We start from the raw sequence: 22,112 nt of genomic DNA, 5'->3' as shown, positions 1-22,112 counted from the left end.
CATCTTTTTTTTTTTTTTTTTTTTTACAGATTTAAATCTCACACGCTTTGCAGGCACAGCTAAATGTTTTCTTGTGAATGTGAGGATCAATGTTTCTGTGTCAAAAGTGCCTTGCGATTAGCTGCCATCCCCCCCCCCCCCCGCCCCCGCTTCTTATTGTCTTTTATATTTTACGGTCAGCCCTTTGGTACAGCTGCTGCTGTTGTTAACGTGCCGTGTAAATAGTTGAGTTATAACTCAACATACAATTTGTCAACTGTCGGGTATTTGTCAGGTGAATCTTGCACCGGATCAGGCCAAGGACAATCTCAAGGGTTTTTGTTGTTGGTGGATAATCCATGAATTGAATTATCAGTCAGCAGCAGGTGTATTGAAAGACAAAGTGCGGATAGAGTTCAATATACCGACTGACAAAAAGTCGCCTTTTTATCCCATTCTCTGAATTTTCACGATGACTCGCCTCGCCCGCGGTTTGGATTCTTGTCAACTAGAATGACATTTTGGGTTTTTTTTTTGTGTGTGTAAAATGACATTTTGAATCAATAGCTCAGTGTGGGTCTAATTGACGGTGTGGAATGTATGCCATAGAAAATCTTGCTTCTTTCGACAAAGTCAAGGTTTGAAGATGACACGAGTCCATTTTTGTGGCTGGTGTGCTTAGAAAAAATAAAAAAACAAAAAAACTCACTCTTTTGCCATCAGCACATGTCCCAAAAAAGAGCTTGCTTTGCACAAAGCAGTACAAGTTGAGTTGCGTTCCATGATGGCGAGAATCTGGTGAAACTTCTCGAAAGTTTCTCAAGAGGGGTGGGAACTGTGCGATGGAAATAGTTTGCCATTCATGCCGATCTTCCTCTTCCTCAGTTGGCCATGACACATCCCAGTCACCATCTCAACTTCGGCATGAACCCCGACCACGCCCGCAACTCGCTGTCCAACTGCGGAATCCGCCAACCCAAATACGGCGACAGGAAGGTTCACCACATGTACATGAGAAAGAAAGGTGAGGAGCTTGGCGGCTGCGTTTTCCTCGATCTACCCCTTCCTTCTTTCACTGCACTTTGACCGGGGGCACCCTGCTGTTTTTTTTTCCCCTTTCAGGAATCAACACTTTGATTAACATCATGTCCCGTCTGGGCCAGGATGACCCGTCCCCCTCCAGGTTAGGCCGCCTGCCGCCGCACAAATGCGTCTTCATGCTATCGCTAACCGCGGGAGCAATCAAAAGTTAGCGGCCTCGTGATTAAGATTCCCGGCGGGCCTGCTGACAGGAAAATTAACTCGTAGTCACGGAAGGACGGGAGATCTTGTCGCAAATGAAATGAGCGCGTTTTGAGGGCGGTCCAAAGCCCACTCAGGATTACTTTCGCCGGGGAGGTTTTGCCTTGGTATCTGATTGTCAGCAAGATAAAAAAAAAAAAAAAAAAAAAACATTTAAAAGAAACTTTGTGTCGATATGAAAATTTTGATGTGCCTGTGGGATTTTTATTTTAAATTTTAGCAACAATTCGGGACCATTGACATCATCAAATCGAAACGTGGTTTGCTTAGTGTCGAAGCGAAGAAAAAAAAAATCTGTGAAAATCCCCCATTATTTTTTTGACAAAAACAATCTGCGTTTTGAAAGGTAAGGCCATTCACTCGATCCCTTTTCTCAGCGTATTAACGGCAGAACAAGCGAGCAGACATGTCAACCGTTTCTGGAGTGCCGGCAGTCGTCCTTGCGTTCTTTCTCCTTGGCAGCAAGCTCAGCAATCGGGGAGGAGTGTCTCCATTATCTGGCGTTTTGGCTCGGCATCCATGCGCTACTATTCTGGTTGAGTGCGCTGCGTTGCGTTTGTTCTCTCGGGTGTTTCATGTTGCTCTCTTTCATCCCTCGTCCTCAGGATCAATCACAACGAGAGGTTGGAGTTCCTGGGCGATGCTGTCGTGGAGTTCCTCACCAGGTGAGGGGAAAAAAGGTCCTGCCGCCACTCCTGATAGACGCAAGCGCTAATTGAAGGCGACGGCAAGACTGTCAGCCGTTTCCTTCCCACCACCTCCTACCACTTCACTCCCCTTTTTCTCTCGTCTTTGGGTGTCTGTCACGAGTCTTCTCTGCACCTTTGACGTGCGGAGACAGTGATTTGCTGGTAATTGGAAGCGTGGATGTAATTCGTACCTCCCCCAAACACGCTGCAATCTTTTTTTTTTTTTCTTTTTTTGCGCCGGCCTGCTGTCATGACAACTTGCAATTAGCTGTCTGCAACGCTCAACGTGTTATTGACTGCTGGGTGCGCGCAGTCGGTCACTACTGCCCGCCACTTAGCTCAGCCTTGCACTAATTATACGTGGCCATTATTAATCGAGCACACCACCTACGACGACCAGCATGCTTCCTCGAGCAGGATTTGACCGCAAAATGGGATGATTTTTTGTTTTTTCCAACAAAATATAGTTGGTAGGAAAAGCATGAAATGGGATCTGATCTTTAGATTGGAATCCATTCAACTCTGTAAATTAAAACAAACAAAAAAAAAAACAAGTAAAAGGCAGAGCAAGAAAATTGCTGTTCCGGACCCCGTTGTCGGGACAGATTCACCCTTCATGCACTTTTGACTCAAGCATAACCCTGGACTGGTCACCAGCCAATGATTGGGCATAGAGCTGAACAAACAACTGACATCTGTGGACAATCCAGAGTCTTCAATTGACCACGCATTGGTTTTATTTAGAATGTGGGAGGAAGTAACAGAAGAAAACCTACGCAAGAAATTGTCTTTTTCTTGTTTTGTTTTTTTTTTCCCCCCATGCTGGCTTAAGTGCAGATGGGAAAAAAAAATGAAGCATGTCTCATTGGTTCACAGCCTCTCACTTTGTGAGACAACAAAGAATTGCCCAGCACTTCCCGTCTTGCCATCCCCTGCCCACGTCTTGGATTGTTAGCGTCGGATGAGACATGCTCAGCCTGCGTTCTGGCTCTCTGAATTATTTATCAGCCTCTTGTCCAGTTAAATGGCTACAGCAGATCCAACCAAATGTCTGCACCCCTCAAAACACACACACACACACACACGCGCGCACACGCACAGCATGCCGCCCCTCGGAGGCCATCTGAGCCGGTGATGTCCAGCCAGCAGAATATTCTGCGCATGGGAGCAGCAATGCGGGGCCAAGCCCGTGTGGCGACGGGTTCTGGTCGTACTGTAGAGGAAGTCTGGAGAACGCTTTTAAAAAGGAGATGATATAAAAGAAACAAGTCCTCCCGCAGTATTTGCGAGTAAAATATTGCAGAGGAACGAGCAAGTCGAGTTCAGTCACAAATCTTGGACGAGTTCCTGGAAATGTCATGTAGCCGATGTTTTGGGAAATTTTCTTTTTGAGCTCATTCTGCACTTAAGTCAACCAAACATGCCGACATGAATAGAAAAGGCACCCCACCTCCCCTTGATCAATTTTGTTATTAAATTTCTTTTTTTGAGTCTGAAGCATTCATATAAAGTCGCTCCGAGAGCATGGGTGTGTAAACGTAAGTCTTCAAGTCCTCTTTGGATTTTTAAAAAATGAATAGAAGGGCCAGGTTTAATTAAAAAAAATGCTACAATGTTATTTTATAAAATGAATTTCTTATTTCTATTGTATATAAGACAACTAAATATATGTAAATATGGTTTAATTTGCTAATAGTTTGATACATTACTGGACTCCTCTGACCTCAAGTAAACTTTCCAATCTTTTTCCATGAAACAGTTTTTTTTTTTTTTTTTTTAATTCATTTCAAGCGTATTGTTTCCCGGCAAACATTCCAGCACAAATTTGGGCAAGGGAACACCACCTGCGTTCCCGTGCCGCCGTTGATTACAAATGGCAGAATTAAACGGCTGCTGGTGATTGGGATGAAATCAAAATGACACGCCGCAGGTTTGGCCAACGCCGGCTCGTAATGAAAATGGAAGCGTTTGGCTGCGGAAGCCAGCTGTGAAACCACTGATGCGTCGGCTGGCGAACTCCAACCAGCTCGGGCCTGGAAACGCCTCGTAAAGTCATCTTGAAAAGTTCAATGAATGAATCACGAGGGAGAATAACTCAACCGCCCGCCTTAAAACGACTGGCGACGGGTTGGTGTCCGTTGTGGATTCCAGTGCCAAAGAACTTTTCATCCATTTTCGATGGCGCTTATCTAAGATTTTTTTATGGTCCGCTGACGTCACTGGTGAACTTTTTTTTTCCCCCCGTGTCCAGTGCCAAAGAACTTTTCATCCATTTTCGATGGTGTTTAAGATTTTTTTATGGTCCGCTGACGTCACTTGTGAACTTTTTTTTTCCCCCGTAATTCTTCAAGGTATATTTGGCGCATTGCTCATCCTCATCACCATGCAAAAAAAAAAAAAAGCCTCCACTGCAATATCTGACATTTTTGGGTTCTTAATCAGGTGTGTGCTGACTTCCATTTGAGATGAGGTTGAATGTGATTGTTGACACGTCCTAGTTAGAAGAGGGTGTGCTTCTTATTTCCTCGCTCAAAAAGAAAATAAATGTTCAATGTAGTTCAAGGTCTTTTTTTTTAATGCAGAAGCTCTTGAGATGATTTCTGTTGGTATGAGCTTTACAGGCATTTGAACAGGGTGTGTAGACTTTTTATACTCATTGTTTCGGCAAACAAGCGTTCACATTTACAATTAGGGGCAATTTTGGCATGGGCGGGCAAACATTTGTCATTTTTCAAATGGGCAGATAGGCCAGGTCATTTGAAGATGAGGTTTAAAAAATAAAAAAAAAAGTTTTTCATGTGCTTATTTATGTCGAACGTCATTCGAATTCATTGCCTTGTAATTGTTGAAACCCCGAAAACTGTGACGCAGACACGCAAGCCACTTGTGCCCTGTGCTGCCCGATGAAAGAACTTAATGGAATGTGCGTGTTTGTTTTGGCAGTGTCCACTTGTACTATCTTTTCCCGTCTTTGGAGGAAGGAGGTCTGGCCACCTACAGAACAGCCATCGTGCAAAACCAGCACCTTGCCATGCTCGCCAAGGTGAGGAATCCTGTCAAGTTCGCCATTACCCCCCCCTCCCCCTGCATGTTGCCCTTTCAGGTTTGTAATTGGAGTTAAAAGGTTGTTGTTTTGGGGGAAGAGACCAGGGGTCCCGGGGGAGCCCCTGTTAGTCTTTTGGAAACACTATCGGGTTCAAACCTCGGCAACCCGTCATCCCTTCCGCTCCTCGTGCTGGCTGAGCTTGGTGGAGTGGTTCGCCAACTCAAGTGCACAACAGCAACGGCGCGAGAACGCAATTAAAAACTTGCATCTTTCATGCAGCTCCCCGTTGAATACAAAGATGCGGCCGCTCCAATCGGCATTAGCGCCGCGTAGCCGTCGGCCTGGTTTCAATTTGCCGCTCGCGCTGACGTGCGAGCGCCGTCCTGTGCCTCTCCCGTTGCCAAGTTAGCGAAGCGTCTGCTGGAGAACGCTCGTAATTATGCGTTCAAAAAATCCGCCTCATGGAGGACTTGAAAGTAGGGAATGCGCACTCGGAGTTGGAGCCTTCGTGGAATGCGGCGTTTGAGTCACAGGGGGTGGCATACCCCCTACAGTTATCTGCTGTAATTAAGTGGCGCCCTGGCTCTTTGGAGGCACTATAGAGCAAGTCAAGTTGCAGTTTGGAAGTTTGCAAAAATGTCGCAACTTATTTAAAGCCATACCTTACAGCCTTCATTTTGTTCTGTGACCGTACGAATGATGAAGAATCTTCTTTCACGGAACGACTGCTCAATAAGTTGCTGGAATAGTATTCTTTTTATTTTTTTAATAGAAGATTAAGAATATATGCCTTTGAGTATTATCTGTCTACATGTGTTGCTCCACCACGTGTGTTGGTTGCTGAAAATGTTTTGAAACCGCAGCTAACAATGGAAACTGTTAGCATGTCAGAAAATACCCTTTTTGATACCGATGTTCTTTTCCAGAAACTGGAGTTGGATCGCTTCATGCTCTACGCTCACGGGCCGGACCTGTGCCGGGAGTCGGACCTGCGGCACGCCATGGCCAACTGCTTTGAGGCCCTCATAGGTGAGATTCTTACACTAGCAGCTCGACTAACACTTCAATTAACATTCCTGATGAGTCATGAATAAATAAGTCACACAAATATAATACAATGGCTCCCCAACTTAATTTTTCAAGTTATGACCCATGATTTGAATGAATAATTGCGTTGTCAAAGAATAATTTGCGTCGCAAGCCAACACTTGTTTTGAGAAAGCTTCAAATACGGCGCCCTCTTGAGTAAAGGGAAAATAAAAATCAATCTTACTTAACATGTTGCGATGCCTCTTCAACCTCGGTCAAATCTTGTTGTCTTTGTGTCGGATCTTTTTTCCATTCTGTTCCCTTAAAACCTTACTTTCTTTTAGCTATTAAGATCTTTATCCCGAGTATAGGTTCCTGTCGAGGCCTTAGATCCCGGATGGCGTATGGACCTTTATTGACCTCGGGAGATAGTTTCACCTACCTACCGAGCGGGCAGGCATCCCCCTTATTGCCCTTGCTCTTCATTGCCTCACACACGCACGTGCGCGCGGCGGTCCCGGCGAGCTAAGCTCGGCTCCTGGAGAGCTGCAGCGTCGGCAGCTTTTTCTTATCTTATCTCCATCCTGATTGCCGCGCTCGGCTGCAGAGAGAGCGCATCGGCTTTCAAGAGATCTTCCTCCTTCTCCTCTTCCTCGCGTCAAGCGGTGGAAGGGGGGGGGGGGAGAAGTGCTGACTGGCACAGTGGCCCCCCTGTCGGCCGCGGGGCCCCCGCACTTGTCACGGGTTCATTATCGACCCAGACAAAGTAGTAATCTATTCTGTCCCGTGGCTGTCGGCGGCGTTCTCATTGCGGCGCAGATCCGAGCAAGAGCGGCATGCTGGAAGCCTTCTCGCTTTCATCCTCTCCAAATCCCCCCCCCCACCCCCCTCCCTTCTCCAATTTCAACTTAATAAAAGTGATGAATAAACACGTTGTTCTGAGGGAACCTGCGTGAGGAAAAGTGCTGTCAGAGACACACTGCCAAACAAGCCACACACAAAAAAAAAAAAAAGAAACGGCAGACGTGAGGAAAAGTGACGCGCCTTTGAGGGCGTCACTTTCCCGTCTGATGTCGTCCTTTTTTCTCTCACTGGGACTTTTTGTCATCTTCATTTCAGTTTTGGCGCTCAAACGCCTGCTTCGAGACTTTGTTAGCGAGCCGTCTCCGACTTGCTCCGCGTGCCTTTTTTTTTTTTGCTCTCGCTCGGCTTGCCTCGTTTCCGGCACTCTCATCTCTCGGCTTTTTGGCTGTTATTAGCTGGGAGACGTGCCACGCGGGCGATGAGTCATGCTGTCACTGTTGCCGCCCCCCCCAAATAACAAATAACACTTTCCCCAAGTCTCAGCAAGCAGTCGAGACTGTGTGCAAGACAAGCACACTTTATTTACCTTCCGAGATAGAATTTGTTTTCAACAGCAGTAGGTGCGAAAGCATTTCTTGCATGGCTTTAATAATCCACATTGCTGCCCCCTATAGGACTGAGAGGAGGCCCCGGTAACCTCAATAAACACCGATTTGATTTCTTCTGGTAAAAAGAATTCACACTCTTGTTGTTTTCTTTTTACCGCTTTTTGTTTCATCCTCCATCCCATTGAGGCAGCACATACGTTCGCCTTCAATTAACTCATTGGGTGGCGTTGAAGTGAAATGTCGTCAAGGGGAACCCGAACGAGGAGCGCTAGCAACGGAAATTGTCGTCAAACGACATTTCTCAATGAGAATGGGCGGAGAAAAGTCAGCTATTGTATGATCTTAAATCTGGGAAACATAATAACTAAATAACGATTGCGAGCAGATGGCAGCATTGGATGTCTCTCAGTTGAGTTCACCGTGTATCAAAACAACATGGAAGCTCGTGATCATGATGGACTTTTGGAAATTCAACCGTTACAAGTCGATTGTGATTGAGCAACGTGTGTTTTGTGTTATATCTAACACGGAATGTCAAGATAAAAGATGAGGGTGATCAGTCAAATGTAGAATTAGAACTAATAACATGATGTACAAGCACGCACGCACGCACGCACGCACGCACGCACGCACACACACACACACACACACACACACACACACACACACACGACTAAATACTACTACTACTACTCATTAGCCTGCCAATAGTTTGTCAAGTTTTGAGCAGAATAGGTGATTTGGGTGTAACCAACCAATGTTCTGCAGCTGATTCTTCCAAAAATAGTGAAATAAATTGGAATCTTTTTTTTTTTTTTTTTTTAATTCCGTGATGAAACAAGAGAGTCTAATCTTTCATTTGGTAGTTTCTGTTCACAGCATAAAACGGTAGTCCATGAGCCTTGAAAGTTGAGTCAGAATGCCACAAATTGTGCGTGGTCTTATTTACGTTTCAGATAAAAACCATTGACCTTTGCTTTTTTGCTGTTTTTTTTTTTTTTTCCTTCGAGCATGTCGAGGCGGCACACCTGTTGAGCCTGAATTCATGAATTGCTTCGTCTGCATTTTTTACAACACACTTTGTTTCAGTGAAACAATCGCCTGTCTTTTGGTTTCCTTCTGCCGCCCGTCCAGGCAGTGCACCGATTGGACGCTCCTTCCGTTTCAGTCGAACCCGTTCACTGTTTTCTCATTTCTTCTGAAGCCCTGTCAAGCTTGTTGCCAGGTCGTGATATCGACAGCCTCACAGGGGCAAATATTAATTAAGTTCTCCACGATGGACACAATTCCTAATTACCCGATTGATTCGTCAAGCCCTCCCCTCGCTGCAGGGCGCACACGTGCGAATTAGAAATGCGCCTCGCGCTTTTCTTCCTTTCTGCGTTTTGAAAGGCGCCGGCCCAATATGACGCGCTCATAACATTTTGAGCTGCCTGGCGGCGGCGGGCGCACAGTAACGGCTTAGCGCGCGTGTTTTTTTGACCTTTGTTTTATTTGTTTCTCTGGCGCGGTGACCGCTGAACCTGCGCTGCGTTGCAAGTGGCAGATAATCTGCTGCTTTGCATGGGCGCGATGGAGAATGCGTCCGTCTCCCGAGCCGGCGGCAGGGCAATTCTCCGGCGAAGAGAAAGAGCCGACGAGAGAGAGAGGTAGAGAGAGAAAGGCGGCGAGGCAGCGAAGGAATGGAAAGCAAAGGCATCTGCAATGCAAATGGGTGCCCTGCAACCCTGAATAAGTGTTGAATGGAAATCTTGCTTTTCTGATCCTCTGTCATTAACTTCTGCCAGAGTGGGCCATTCTCATTTGGGCTCTTTTGGCCTGCACGCCGTCCTGTTCTCCAGCGCCCACTTTACCTCCTTCGTCTGCAGAAAACCCACTCGCCGTCTTCATAGAAACCCCTCGCCCTCCTGTTTTGCCTCTCAGGTCCTTGACTCCGATAAGCCCTCCGCGGCTTCCTTCCGACTGAAAGGAATCGAGAGAAAGTGGCGGTAGCGGCGCAAGACGAAGAAAAGAGGGTCTCTCTCTGTTTTTATGGCCCTAATTTCCTTGTACAGTTGATCTGTGGATTATACGCTGCCAGCAGCCATTGGGGATACAGATGGTGAACCTTTTGTGAGGGCTCTCTCTAAGCCCTTCCTATTAAAAGAACGGAGAGAAAGGATTATCTCCTGCTTGCTGAATATCAGATTCGCGCACAATGCATGCGGTGTGTTCACTGAGCGGGCGCCGTTCCTTTTGTTAATTGCAGCAATTGTAGCTGCCGCTTTTTTTTTTTGGGGGGGGGGTAGGGTTGAGGGCTTGTTTCTCTTGACTTTTTGAAAAGCAAGATGTTTGATGTTGCAATGGCTTCTTTTTTTTTGTCGCCGCTCGCTCGGAAAAGTTTCTTTAATGTGTTGTTTTCCGCATCCGTCTGCTGCTTCAGCCCCCATTGAGCTGAGAGGGAGCTTAATATATTATTTGATGGATTAGAGTCTGAGCGTTTTTGAATAATTCATTCCGGGTTATTAATGTGACTGTCAGCCGCTGGTGTTTCGTACGTCCCCGACTCACGCTTTTTAGTGGTCACGGAAGGCTCTCAGGCGTTGGAAATTCCCGTCCCAAACATCGAACAGCCAGCCTGGCACGGCGGAATGAGGCTTCTGACAGATGTGGACATTCGTTAGAGGGGGAGGGCTGCTCCTGGAAAACTTGCCGTGTGTTCTCACTGACCTCTATCAAACGTCCATGCTGCACTTGCTCAGTGCTCCACTTTTGGCTCACGCTCTCACTTTACTGACTTGTCTGCCCCCCCCCCCCTTGACCCTTAAATCCATATCTAAACATTGTCTGGTCTGTTGTCCAAGGGCACCCGGCAAAATGAGAGTCACTTCAGCGTTCAACCTGTGTCTAATGCTTTAAATGGCCCCACAGGTCAAAGCCCCTTTTTTTTTTGTCTCGAGGCTGAGAAAAAGCAAGTAGCTGGCATATCAAGTCAATGGAAAGCTACACTCTATGATCTCAAGATCAACACATGAGTGCGAAGGCGTTTGTCAATCGGAATATTGAATCTCCAACTGTCAATCAATACTTGGGGAAAATAGACACAACCGAGCTAGCTAGCTAACTGCACCGAGCTGTTGAACGAAGGCAATCAAGTTGTTCTCAAGTACGCAAGGGGAGACTCAGGCTGGACTCCACAAAGTGCGTCACATGGACCCCATCTTAACCCCCCCCCCCCCAAAACATCCAGAAACAGAAATACTGAAAAATAGTTTTGTGTTATCGCCACAAATGAATACGTTGTATTTGGCAGCCTTTGAACGTATTCAGTAAATATCTTCAAACATCTCATGGATCCCCTTGCCGGGTTTCCGCAATGCATTGATAACAAGGGATGTCCTGTGGCAGTAACTCGGTCCAGCTGTGGAAGCCGTGCGGTGGTTTGGCCCGGTCATGCTGCTGCCGCCGCCGCCGCAAACGCGATGCCGTCATCTTAATTGCTAGCGCCTCTTTGCAGCTGCGTGCCGCGGCTGGCAGCTGCATCTCGGCAGGCTGACGGGCCGGACCGGAGCGCGCTCACACGTTCTCCGTTTAATGATTGCACCAAGTTGTGCAATTTATTGGATGGCTTTGGGGCACACTAGGAGGGAGTGTGGTGTGCAGATCTTGCAGCGCAAATAACGAACATCACTTTCTCATCTAGGCAACGGAGATCGTCTGTACCCGCCCTCACTTCATCTCATATACGACTCTACCACATTGTAATCGCAGGGTGCTCCAATCATTCATGGATGACTGATCACAATACACTACAGTAACAAACATGCAATGCCTTTCGTTCATACCATTAACAATCACAGCGTTGGACTTATTCAAATAAGAATCACGACACGGAGAAAGTTGCACAGTTCAATTACAAGGAAATGGATTTTCACAAAGAAAATAAAGAAAGACCAAATGATGGACTAATGAAATAAACACGCACACACACAGATGGCTTTGGGGCACACTTTTTTTTTTTTTTTTTTGCACTGACAGCCTCCTTGTCAGGGCCGCTCCGGCGTGAATTAACTGCATATCTTGCTTTCTTCATCCAAAGGCCCTTTGATTGACACCAAAGGTGTTGCTTTGAGATTTTTAATACCTTTTCAAATCCCCTTGGGGGCTCCACTGGTTTCTCCCTCCCGCTTTACCACCCCCACCTTCCTTCATGGTCGAACTTTTGAAAATCTAATCAGTGGCAAAAAGTTAGTGTTTCAATGACTTTGACGCATCCGTTTGGGAGCTTTCCAAATGCGCCCTGTCATCAAATAATGAAGTTAACTGCCTCCTGGACACACACCCTTCGACTCATCTCGCTGGCGCGCACGCACGCACAAATACATGATGAGCGGTAGTTAAAAGCCATTGAAATGCTTTTCTTACAGCTGGTCTCCAGAGGCAACATCTGTCATGTAGCAGCATTTCAAACTCTTGCAGAAACCACAAATCCCCAGCGCCGACACTTAGCGGAGAGCATCCCGGGAAGAGGCCCCGAGAGCTCGATGCGGTCGGGACTTGCGCCCTCCCCAGCCAAAATTACACTTGACTCGCAGCACATCTGAAAAGACTTAAACAGTGAGCTGCTTTTTTTTTCATGCAGCGTTTACGTTCAGGCCACATGTGCCGTGTGACTATTTATATAAACACTTCTTCTCCGGACACGGGGAGAATACCTCAGACCCACATTAGTGAGTTCGAAGAAATGTGAGGAGGGGGGGCGGGGTGGAAGGGTGGGGATGCGTCGACTGTGGCAAGCCAACACGTGATGCCTGAACAGCTCTCTGAAAAGTCTGAAGAAAACCACTTTTGGAAAATGCACGATCACAAACTTGCTGAATGGAGGAAACCATGATCGTGATTACTGCGGAGTTTAACATTCAAATGGGAAGTCAAGTCAAAAATTGTAGTTGCAATCATGTGTTATGCGCCCCCACTAGTTTGCCGGATATGAATTTAGCAGCATCCACCTCTCTCTCTCTCTTTTTGTTTTTTTTGTTTTTTTTATCCGTCGGATATCATTTTTGGTTGACAGCAAATGGCAAAATGGCCGCCCCCTAAAATGCTTAATTCATATTCCACAAATGCAATTAATCAGAATGCCGTGTTGAAACTAGTGGAGCCGCAAAGAACATCCTTTGAAATTTTGAATCACTCAATTGCATGAAAAGTGCTTTCCATAAAGTACAAATCTGAATTTTGCTGGAACTCCAAATTTTACATCCTCAGTCTTCGCACCGGGTGCGACGTTCCAACTTAAAAACTCAAGGCCAGATGCTCATTTGGTTATCAAAATATGATGTTGATGTATTTTTCAAAAGATTTGGACTGCGTTTGGTTTTGAGATTGTATTGGCTCTCATTAGATTGATTTTTTTTTTCCCAACTCTTGCAACCAGTCCCGGGTTTTTCCTGCCTTTCGGCCACACTTAGCTAACCGCTGCAACTCCCACAACCCTAATGAGGACGAGCGCTGTCAAAAAACGATGGATGGGTGAGCTCTCTGCATCTTGAAAGTCTGAAATGACTTTCGAGATGTGATTTCCCTTTAAAATTAGGGCGGAGAGAAATGAACTTCGCCGCTTTTAGTCTTGACACAATTTTCCAATCAACGGACCTCAAAGCGAAGGCCGGGTGACAATTATGTTTTTAAAGGCGGGTATTGACGTGATTGCGAGCATATTTAGACCACACGTGTTGTTAGGATGGGTCGAAATGACCCGTTTGGCCTCCAATGTTGTCCTTTTTAGCTCTTGGGCTCGATGACCCGTGTACACAACAAGTGAGCCGCAGGCTGCGTCTCACCGGGTGAAAGCAAGCCGTCAGTAGACTTAATCACATTTGAACAACATTTGTTCCACGCCGGCAGTTTGCCGGCGAAGGACACACCAGCCCGGCGTGCGCGTGCCGCGTTCTATTAGTGTTTGCCATTGTGTGTTTGTATTTTGTTTGTATTTCTTGATGGGCTTTTGCCGCGCGGCGCTGCAAATGGCCCGTTTGCCATCTGAAAGCACTTTTCCTTCCCAGATGATGAATCCCTCATATGTTTTTGATGTCTTCCATGAAAGCCGCTCGCGCCTTTTCAACCCCCCACCCCTCCACTGGCGCGCGCCCATTCCCCGCGCCTCATTTATGCGCGTCATAAAAAGGGCCCGCATGATTGTATACCCAATTTGCCAGGTGCTTATTACTTTTCTAAATTGAATGAGCCGCCCTAAGTGTGATGGTTGCAAGTTGCGCGCCGCTTAAAAGCACTCTGATAGTTGCAGCGAGTTAAAAAGAACAAAAGCGGCGGAGGAGAGCTGACTTGCCGGTAGAAGAAAGACGAGCCAGATGCCGCAAATCATTCCCACCGAGAGAGAAAGAGAGAGCGCGAGGCACGTTTGTGATGTTCACCCTGCCAGCAGCGTTCCTACATTCCGGACCAATCCTTTAGTCCAATTTATTTTCTCTTCTTCATCTTTTTTGTTTTTTTTTTGGTGTTGCTTGGATGTGCCCCGCTTGCATAAAACCGTCTTTTGTTTCCAACACCGATAAACAAAGTCGTGTGTTATTTTATGTGTTTAAATACTTGCTGTGACTTTTATAGTCCATAGTTGGAAAAATCTGTCATTTAGCGTGGGGTAGTGTTTTTATTGCGGCGACATGCCTTCTTCCGCTTCATGCAAGCCTTGAGGTCATTTTGCCTCCCCGCCCCCCTCAAAAAAATAAAAAAAATAAAAAATTCAAAGCAATATGAACAGTCATGCTTCCAATGAGGCAATATCTCCGTCCATTTTCTCCAACGCTTGTCCTCATTAGGCTGCCGGGTGACTTTTGGTCGCCAGCCAATCACGCGCTACATGAAGACGAACCTTGATGCTCGCATTGAAGTTTGTGTCCTCAGTGAAATGAACATGCATCGTTTTGGAATGTGGGAGCGGCCCAATATAATTGTCGTGAATGATTTCAATAATGTGCTTATTTATGAAGTTGTAGAATGAATCAAGTCTGGATGATGTCTGGCGCAGGTGCCGTTTATTTGGAGGGCGGCTTGGACGAGGCCCGGCAGCTCTTCGGACGACTGCTCTTCAACGGCCAGGTAATTTTTGACGCTGTCTCATCTGGAGCCGCCTGCTTTTCTCTTCCGTCTTGTCAGCCGTGTTTTGTTTTTCGTCACTCCCAATCAAGCCCGACGAACGTACTCCGGTCTTGGTCAAAGAACCGTCATAAACACCGGCGTTTCATTTGCAAGTAAAACTTCACAGGGAGATGAAAGTTGGCCACGAGTTGACACACGGTACGATTTGCCAACGCGGCTTCACAGCTGGTACGTCTGCTCTTATTATTTTAAGCAATGCATCCAGACATGAAACATGGCTCACATTTGCATATTTATTTTCAACCAACGCTATTTGACTACTGATGCTCTTGGATAAAAAGAACGAAGTGTGTGTGTGTGTGTGTGTGTGTGTGGGGGGGGGTGGCGGCATCTGAAATGTTCAGCACTTTGAGATGGAGATTTAATTTAGTTGTCTTGCTTTTAGTGGCTTTCAATACACTTGTCAATAATGCAAAAATAATAAGAAGAATAATATGCACAAACACGGCCACAACATCTAAAGCCTGGAACCTAATGAGATGTAGTCCACAAGTTTTGCCTTTACAAAGTGCTCACTTTTGATTGAGAGTGTCAGCCGTGCTTCCATTTTGCCAAATAGGGGAACCAAAATATGAGGCAGAAGCTCTCAGTGCAAACGGGCCCTCGCTTCCCGATGAAAATCAGGAACTGCGCGGGAACGGAGATGAGTTCGAAGGACATCAGAATGTCACGAGGGGAGTAATCGCATCTATTCACTGACGCCTGTGAATGAACGCCCTGACAGGATGCTGTGATTTAAAAAAAAAAAAAAAAAAAAAAAAAAAAGCAACTCAGCCTCACCCAAAATATCTAGGACGAGCACGTTTTTGAAGTACACCTGAAAATACCCCAAATTGCCCCTCAAATGGCAGCTTCAAACCAAAATGGCCGACTTCTTATGTCTTTTCAAACATTGGTTCTTTACACTTTTTGGGGGTGGAATTCCAGGAGGTGACTCCTTGGGCTCGCTTGCTAAACTGAAACATCACGATGGAGAGAAGTCAAAAGTGAAATATATATGAAGTGCGGGGGGGGGGTGCATTGCAGTGTGCAGCAAGGCACCTGCTGTTGTGTGTGTGTGTGTGTGTGTGTGTGTGTGTGCGTGCGCACAGGTGCGTGCCCGTGTGTGTGATTGTCAGACATGAATAATTGATGAATTCTTTAGTATTTGCATTTATCTTGGCCCTGAATGTTATGAGTCAATTAAACGACTGCGGCAGATCTCAAATAGGCACACACAGGAACCCACACAAGACACGAGGCGGTCCAGCCAAGTCTTTTTGATCCAGACCTGAGAAGATGTTTGACGCCGCACATCAAAAAAGTTTGACGACTAAATATTTGAACATCTCACAGCACAAAACTAGGAGGGGGGGAATTATCATGAATTATGGATCGCTTCTCCCAAAAGTCAGAGCAGCTGGAGATCGCTCCAAGGATTAAAAGTGATCTTCTTAATTCAACTGAAATGTTTCAATTTACCACTTCAACTCCCCATCTTCATTATTTTCTTCGGGCTCCGCTTTTTCATCCGTTCTTATTAAACTTTAAACGTCTGAGACATTTGAACTTGATAAGTATGCCGATATTCCTCTTCGGTGAGGACGTATTCCATCCGTGCTCATTAAAGCTTTTATTGTTTGGCTTTCCTCGACACTATCACAAAGGTAATCCCTTTTAAATAGGAGTGTTTTTAATCTGACGGGGATTAGCCTGAGATTTATAGGAAAGAAGCATTTAAAATAGTTTCATTAAACAGGGGGGAAAAAGTCTTTTAAACCTACTTTCCAGAGGTAGCAGTCTTGAATTTGAACAAGAACGTGGACTCAAAGGGGTACCAGGTGGGACTCCACATTTTCTTCTTGTAAAAATATGCCGTTGCTCATTTCTGAAAATACAGAATGCGATCCTCTCATTTATGTCTCTGTACTGTATGTTACAGTCGAGGTGTATTTTCATTTAATGAGGCATTAGAGGTGTCGAGACATAAAATATGTCAGATCTAATGTGTGTAAAATCCAACCTTAGCTCATCCCCTCCAAAGACAAAACAAAATCGTGCTGTGCGAAAGTTGTACAACTTGAAAGTTAGCGTCGGCGCCCGCCTGTGGATTGAGATAGCTTGACTTGTAACCCCCCCACGCTGAATCCTCCTGCTGGTCGCCCTGCTGCACAAAGCTGCGAGTAGCAGACAGATGGACGGGGCGAGCAGGCAGGCAAGGCGGCCGGGTGGTGTTGCGGGCGCGGTGGGTTGGCGTGGCTGTTTGTTTTCGGGTGGTGGGGGTGGCGGCGGCGGCAGGGGTACGTGGTTAAGGAGAACCCTTGGGCTGCGTGCAAGATCCATTTCTGTGCTCTGCATCCGAGTGAGCTTCATTACCAAACTAATGAGATGCAATCGAGAAGAGGCAGAGTACACATCTCCCCCCATTACAGTGGAAAATGTCTCCTATTTGTCAATAAGGGGGTCCATTCACACCTGGCTGAGTGGTCCCGTGCTTCTCTCTTTTGTCTCTAACAACACCGATTCACACATGGATGCGCCTCCTCACAGCAGCATTCTTCTTCTTCTTCTTCTTGCAACAACAGCAGCATGCTGGATGTTCTCTCGCCTTGCTTCCCTTCCGCTCATTAGCACCCGAGGGTATGGTTACCCTTGAAAATGTTTTGCGCTGCTTCTCTCCTGACGCGTCTAAACTAGTTAGTTATTTAAAAAAATATATATATATATATGGTGCGTGTGTAATTTAGAGAACTAACACATTTGACCCTTTCACTCACTTTCTTAAATGTCCTAATTTAGAGGTTCTCAACTTTGAGGACCTCTTACAGCGGGGGACATTTAACCAAGGACTCCCTAATAATCGAAATGTCTTATTTTTGTTGTTGTTGTTTATTTCAACCTAAATAGTCATGACCTGTTTAAAAGAAAGCGACTTGACCAAATTCAGCAATAATCTGTCACCGTGAGCTGACACGGCTGCAACTAGAGACAATCTACTTTTCAAAAACACAGTCACAGTTGCCAATGTAAAAAAAAAAAAAAGATGTGTTGAATTTACTCTGTTTTATTTCATCAAGTGGTTGCACAAAATAAAATCATCTGGATCCAGATACTTTTTTTTTTTTTAGTACTTGTTTTGTCTATCGGGATCCAGATGATTTTATTTTGTGCAACCACTTGATGAAATAAAATTGGATACATAAATAAATAAATAAAATTGGGTCTAGCTGAGGCTTGCTAACATGTCAAATTTTGGTTTACAACACAAAGCAGAAAATTCACTGACGAATCGTAACCAACACTTGTAAGTCAATGTCCCCCTGTGGATCGTTTGTAATTACTCTATTTGATACGACATCATGGATTACTAATTATTTTAGCGGATCTTGGGTCTTTTAGGTCCACTTTTGCCCCCGGCTGGCATGAAGGAACACATCCGTTAGTTGTCGTCGCTTCCGCATCGCATCACCTTTTGTTTCCAAACAAAGTGGGCGCAAGTTTAGCTCCACCCGGCGGACAGGCGAGATGCTAATTGGCTAATGACGGCACAGTGGAGGTTATTAAAGCCTTGGTTGGGGAGAATGACAGCCAAGACATTGGAGGGCGGCGTGTTCTCTGTCGCTCCAGTCCAACCTGGACTCGGTCGTAATTTTGCAGCGGAGATGTTAATGCCACCGCGCCGTCCTCGGGGAATTCCCTCTGTGGAGGAGCAATCATCATCCTGATGAATTCACTTTGTGCCCACTGGCCAATCTTCGTACTTTCATTAATTCTCTCTCTCTCTCTCTTTCTCTCACGCGCACGCACACACACGCAGGGAAAGTTTTCTTTGACAACTTTGATGTGCTTAACGACAAGTCCTGGCAATGCCCTGCAGATATCTTCTCTGCTGCACCAAAATCGCTTTTAAAGGCATCTCGGGAAACATTTATACGACGACCACCTGGTAAGAGAAAAAATGCTCGTTTGTTTAATGCAGCCATTTTACAAAAAAAAAAAAAAAATTTAAACACGCACAAAAAAATGGGAAAATGGCTTATAAAGGTGGACAAAAAAATGTCTGATTGATCAACTTGGTGAGAGACATTCCAGTCTCGCCGTTCTGCGCGTCAGTTTGTTAATTCCGCGCATACCTTAACCCTTGTCCTGCGACAAAAGGCTCATATATGCAACGCCCGAGCGAGAAGTTCTGCACTTTTGTGCTCGGAGTCCTTGCTTTTGTAACGGCAAGGCGAGCGAAGCCATTGGCTCGCCATTGTCATGACACATTCCTGTTTCCCGCCCACACGGCGCCGCGCGCAACCAAAGACGACCGGCAAACGAGTCCAAATGACTTTTCACCTTGATCATTCACTGACAAGCAGACTCGATTGGGCGCCCGAGTGTAACTTTTACCTGTGTATTGATCAGCCGGGCTATTTCTTTATCGATCGCTCTGCCGCACTACCACATTTGATGGATTGATTGGCAGCGTGCGGCGAGACACCAATTTGTCAGCGAGCATGGAACCTTGTCAGAGATGAGCGCTATTATGTCCCCATCATGGCTAGACCCCCGGTCCCCACGAGAGCCCGTGGAGAACGTCCAGCGTTGCCCGTTCACGCTCGGCTTGGCATTCGTGTGTGCCGTCTGGTTCTCTCAGTGGGTTTGTGCGCCGCTGATTAAAGACCCCTTTGATTGAAGCTCCATCTCGACATGGAGTCCAGACAGGTAGCTTCATCTGGCGTGTAATTCCAGCTCCTCCGATTCAAAATGCTGTTGAAACATGCACACACACGCGTGTGCTTGTTTTTTCCATTTAAACATTGTTTTTTTGTCGTGCTGCCGCAGATGATTTGTGCACCCGGTAATTACAGCAGTCTCGGGGGGGGAAAAAAAAGAAAATACAAGAACACAAAACGTTATTCTTAAATCCCCACTCCGCGCCGGCTTAGTCATTGTTTGCCTCGTCTTAGCGAACGGCTGTAATTGAAACATTAGCTGTTGGGGTCGGCGCAACCACTTCATTAGGCACACCTACGCAGTCACGTTCCAGGGCTCTTGTCGCTAAGTGCTAATGCTAAGTTGAGTGGCTCCCATTTCTAAGCGGCTAAGATACAGTATGATGCCGCTGCGCCTTTAAAAAGATAATAATACTCCGTTGTGATGGAATCGATTTTTCACAGCATTGGGGATTGTGTATCCTATTAAAAGCAATAGACGTGAGTTGATTGATAGACACCAAACAAAAATGTTGTCCTTCACATAGCTCACACATACACGATCGGTCAAACGTTTTAGAACTCCCAATGTTTGTATTTTTTTTTTTTTTCTTTTCAAAGTGAACTCATTCAGTACCAGCCAATTCTGGACCAAGTCTGAAAAGACGTTTAAAAACGTCTTTGGGAGTGAATGAGTTAAGCAGTTCAAGTCCAGTGACTAGCTTGAAATGGCAAAAACCAAGACTCGAACCCTCATCGAGGTGGTTTGGGATGAATGGGACCAATGAGCGAAAGCAAAGTCACCACACTTTCATGAGAAAAAAAAAAAACGAAAAGAAAAAATGACTGGTCACGAAGTGCATAATCGCAACCTCCCTTGAGTTGACCAGCAACGTTTGAAAATTTTATCTCACCTCGCGTTGTCATGGGCAACAACCCAAGACGCCCCTCCCTCACCCCCCACCAGCGCTCCCATCTAGCTCCCCCAGCGGGTGGTCTATTTTCGGTGTCTCCCCCCCACCCAACCGGGCTTGAAAATGAGATGCTGAATGCTTTCTTGTCATTTCACCCCTAATCATCCCCGCCCACCCATTGCTGAGGATGATGGCACCAGCGCGAGCACGTGTTGGACTCCGGAATCCACTGATGCTTTTGTTTTTTTAATACATTTTGAACCCTCGGAACATCAACGGAGTCCTTTTTCAAGGGGGGGGGGGTTCCCTGATTGCTTAGGATATTTATACATTTAAATATTTCGTATCAGCAAGCCAATTGTAATATGCCACAACCAAGGCAACACAAAATGAAATTTCTAATTGATGATGACTTTATTAAGAGGGAAGGGGAAAAAAAAAAGTCAAGCCCTCTCCTGGCACCATGTGAAGAAGTAATTATCTCCCCCCCCCTTGTTAAATCAGGAGGTAACTATAATTAACCACAGTTTTTGAATTTGCTTCCGTTACACACCCTGGCCTGATTACCACCCGATTTTTTTATTATTTTTTAAAATCCAGAAATCACCTAAATAATGCCTGTCAGACAAAGTGGAGGGGGAAAAAATACCCCAATTCAAAGAAATTCCTGAACAAATGAGAACCAAAATGATTGCAATCGATGAATCTGGAAAAGTTTACGACACCCTTTTCCAAGGCGTCGGGACTCCACGATGACATGAAACATTTCAGAACGATAAACGGACAAGCAAAATCTGACAGGATTTGACTCTCGATTTATTTCACGTCACTAACGACTCGCCGTTCTGGATAGAAACGCTGCAGAGATTGTCGGGGAGCCTTACCTATGATGATTTATCGGTTGAATTCCGCATTCTTTTGACCATGGAACCCTTTTGGCCATGGCGCCACCTTTCTCTAATTTGATGTATTAACACTTGTGACCCTCCTTTTTATACAGCTTCTTCTCCTTTTGATTGCAGGACCTGCAGGACGTTTGGCTCCACTACCCGTCACACCCGCTACAGGTACCAGTTCCCTTTGATTGATTGTCGTTCCTTCAACCGACGTTATATGATTTAAAAAAAAAATAAAATAAAATAACAGGCTCTGAGGTTTCGCCGACCCCCGGCTGACATCTCGTCCCTTTTGCAAATTTTTCACCCATGTCATCAGTCCCATTCGCCCTCGCCTTTTGCATCATCTGCACAGAAACACTGCACATGTCAAGGGTGTTTGTTTTGAAATTAGGATTGGGGAGAGCAGATCAAAGATGCCGTAACAGGATTACAGTCCCGGATCACCCGGACCCCACAGGGATCGCCGGGCTTCCTCCTCTCTGATGTGCTGCGGAGGAGCGAGTGTTTCTTTGTGTCTGTGCCGAGGCTCGTTTTGCCGCGGCATGTTCTTCCCCTTCATCTCCCCGCGTATGGGCTCCACGCGTTGCATTTTTTTGCATATCCGCGTTTGGCCCAAAATAACAGGGGCGCTCTTGTTTGTTTTCATCCCCAAACACGGCACTTGTTTTTTAAAAAAAAATGTTCTCGCTGGATGCAAACAGCGGCACGTTTTGCTGCCGAGTTGCGGGCCGTGTGGTCAGGGTGGAGCCCCCCTCAACTCCCCGTCCCCCGTGGCGCGACTGGAGCCTCGGCGGCTGTTTTCAGCGCAAAGCCTCATTACCGCGACGAACGTGCAGGGCGGAGGTTTCCTCCGGGTGGTCGGTCCTCTGCCATCTGTGGAACAACGGCTGATAAATTGTGGCGAAACCTTTGATAGGATGATGCCATCGCGACCTTCCGATAAGGAAAAGCTGTATTCCCTCGGCGGTTCAGTTTTATTGCTGCGGCTTTTATTTACTTCACTAT

The 22,112-nt window shown here is 46.0% G+C and overlaps 1 protein-coding gene across 1 annotated transcript in view; it reads left to right on the top strand.

Moving 5' to 3' along the window:
• drosha (drosha ribonuclease III) overlaps positions 1-22,112 on the top strand; it is a 68,493-nt gene that overhangs the window by 22,414 nt on the left and 23,967 nt on the right. The window contains exons 17-23 of the mRNA XM_019874362.1: positions 865-1,003; positions 1,102-1,162; positions 1,887-1,946; positions 4,914-5,013; positions 5,943-6,045; positions 14,485-14,555; positions 21,231-21,275. Of these exons, the coding sequence (XP_019729921.1) occupies positions 865-1,003; positions 1,102-1,162; positions 1,887-1,946; positions 4,914-5,013; positions 5,943-6,045; positions 14,485-14,555; positions 21,231-21,275 (579 nt within the window). The remainder of the gene's footprint in view (positions 1-864; positions 1,004-1,101; positions 1,163-1,886; positions 1,947-4,913; positions 5,014-5,942; positions 6,046-14,484; positions 14,556-21,230; positions 21,276-22,112) is intronic.

The sequence above is a fragment of the Hippocampus comes genome, unplaced genomic scaffold (genome assembly GCF_001891065.2).
Source record: "Hippocampus comes isolate QL1 unplaced genomic scaffold, H_comes_QL1_v1.1 scaffold25, whole genome shotgun sequence".
Taxonomy (NCBI): Eukaryota; Metazoa; Chordata; class Actinopteri; order Syngnathiformes; family Syngnathidae; genus Hippocampus; species Hippocampus comes.
Note: the sequence above shows the minus strand (reverse complement) of the source record. Positions and strands in the feature narration are given on the sequence as shown.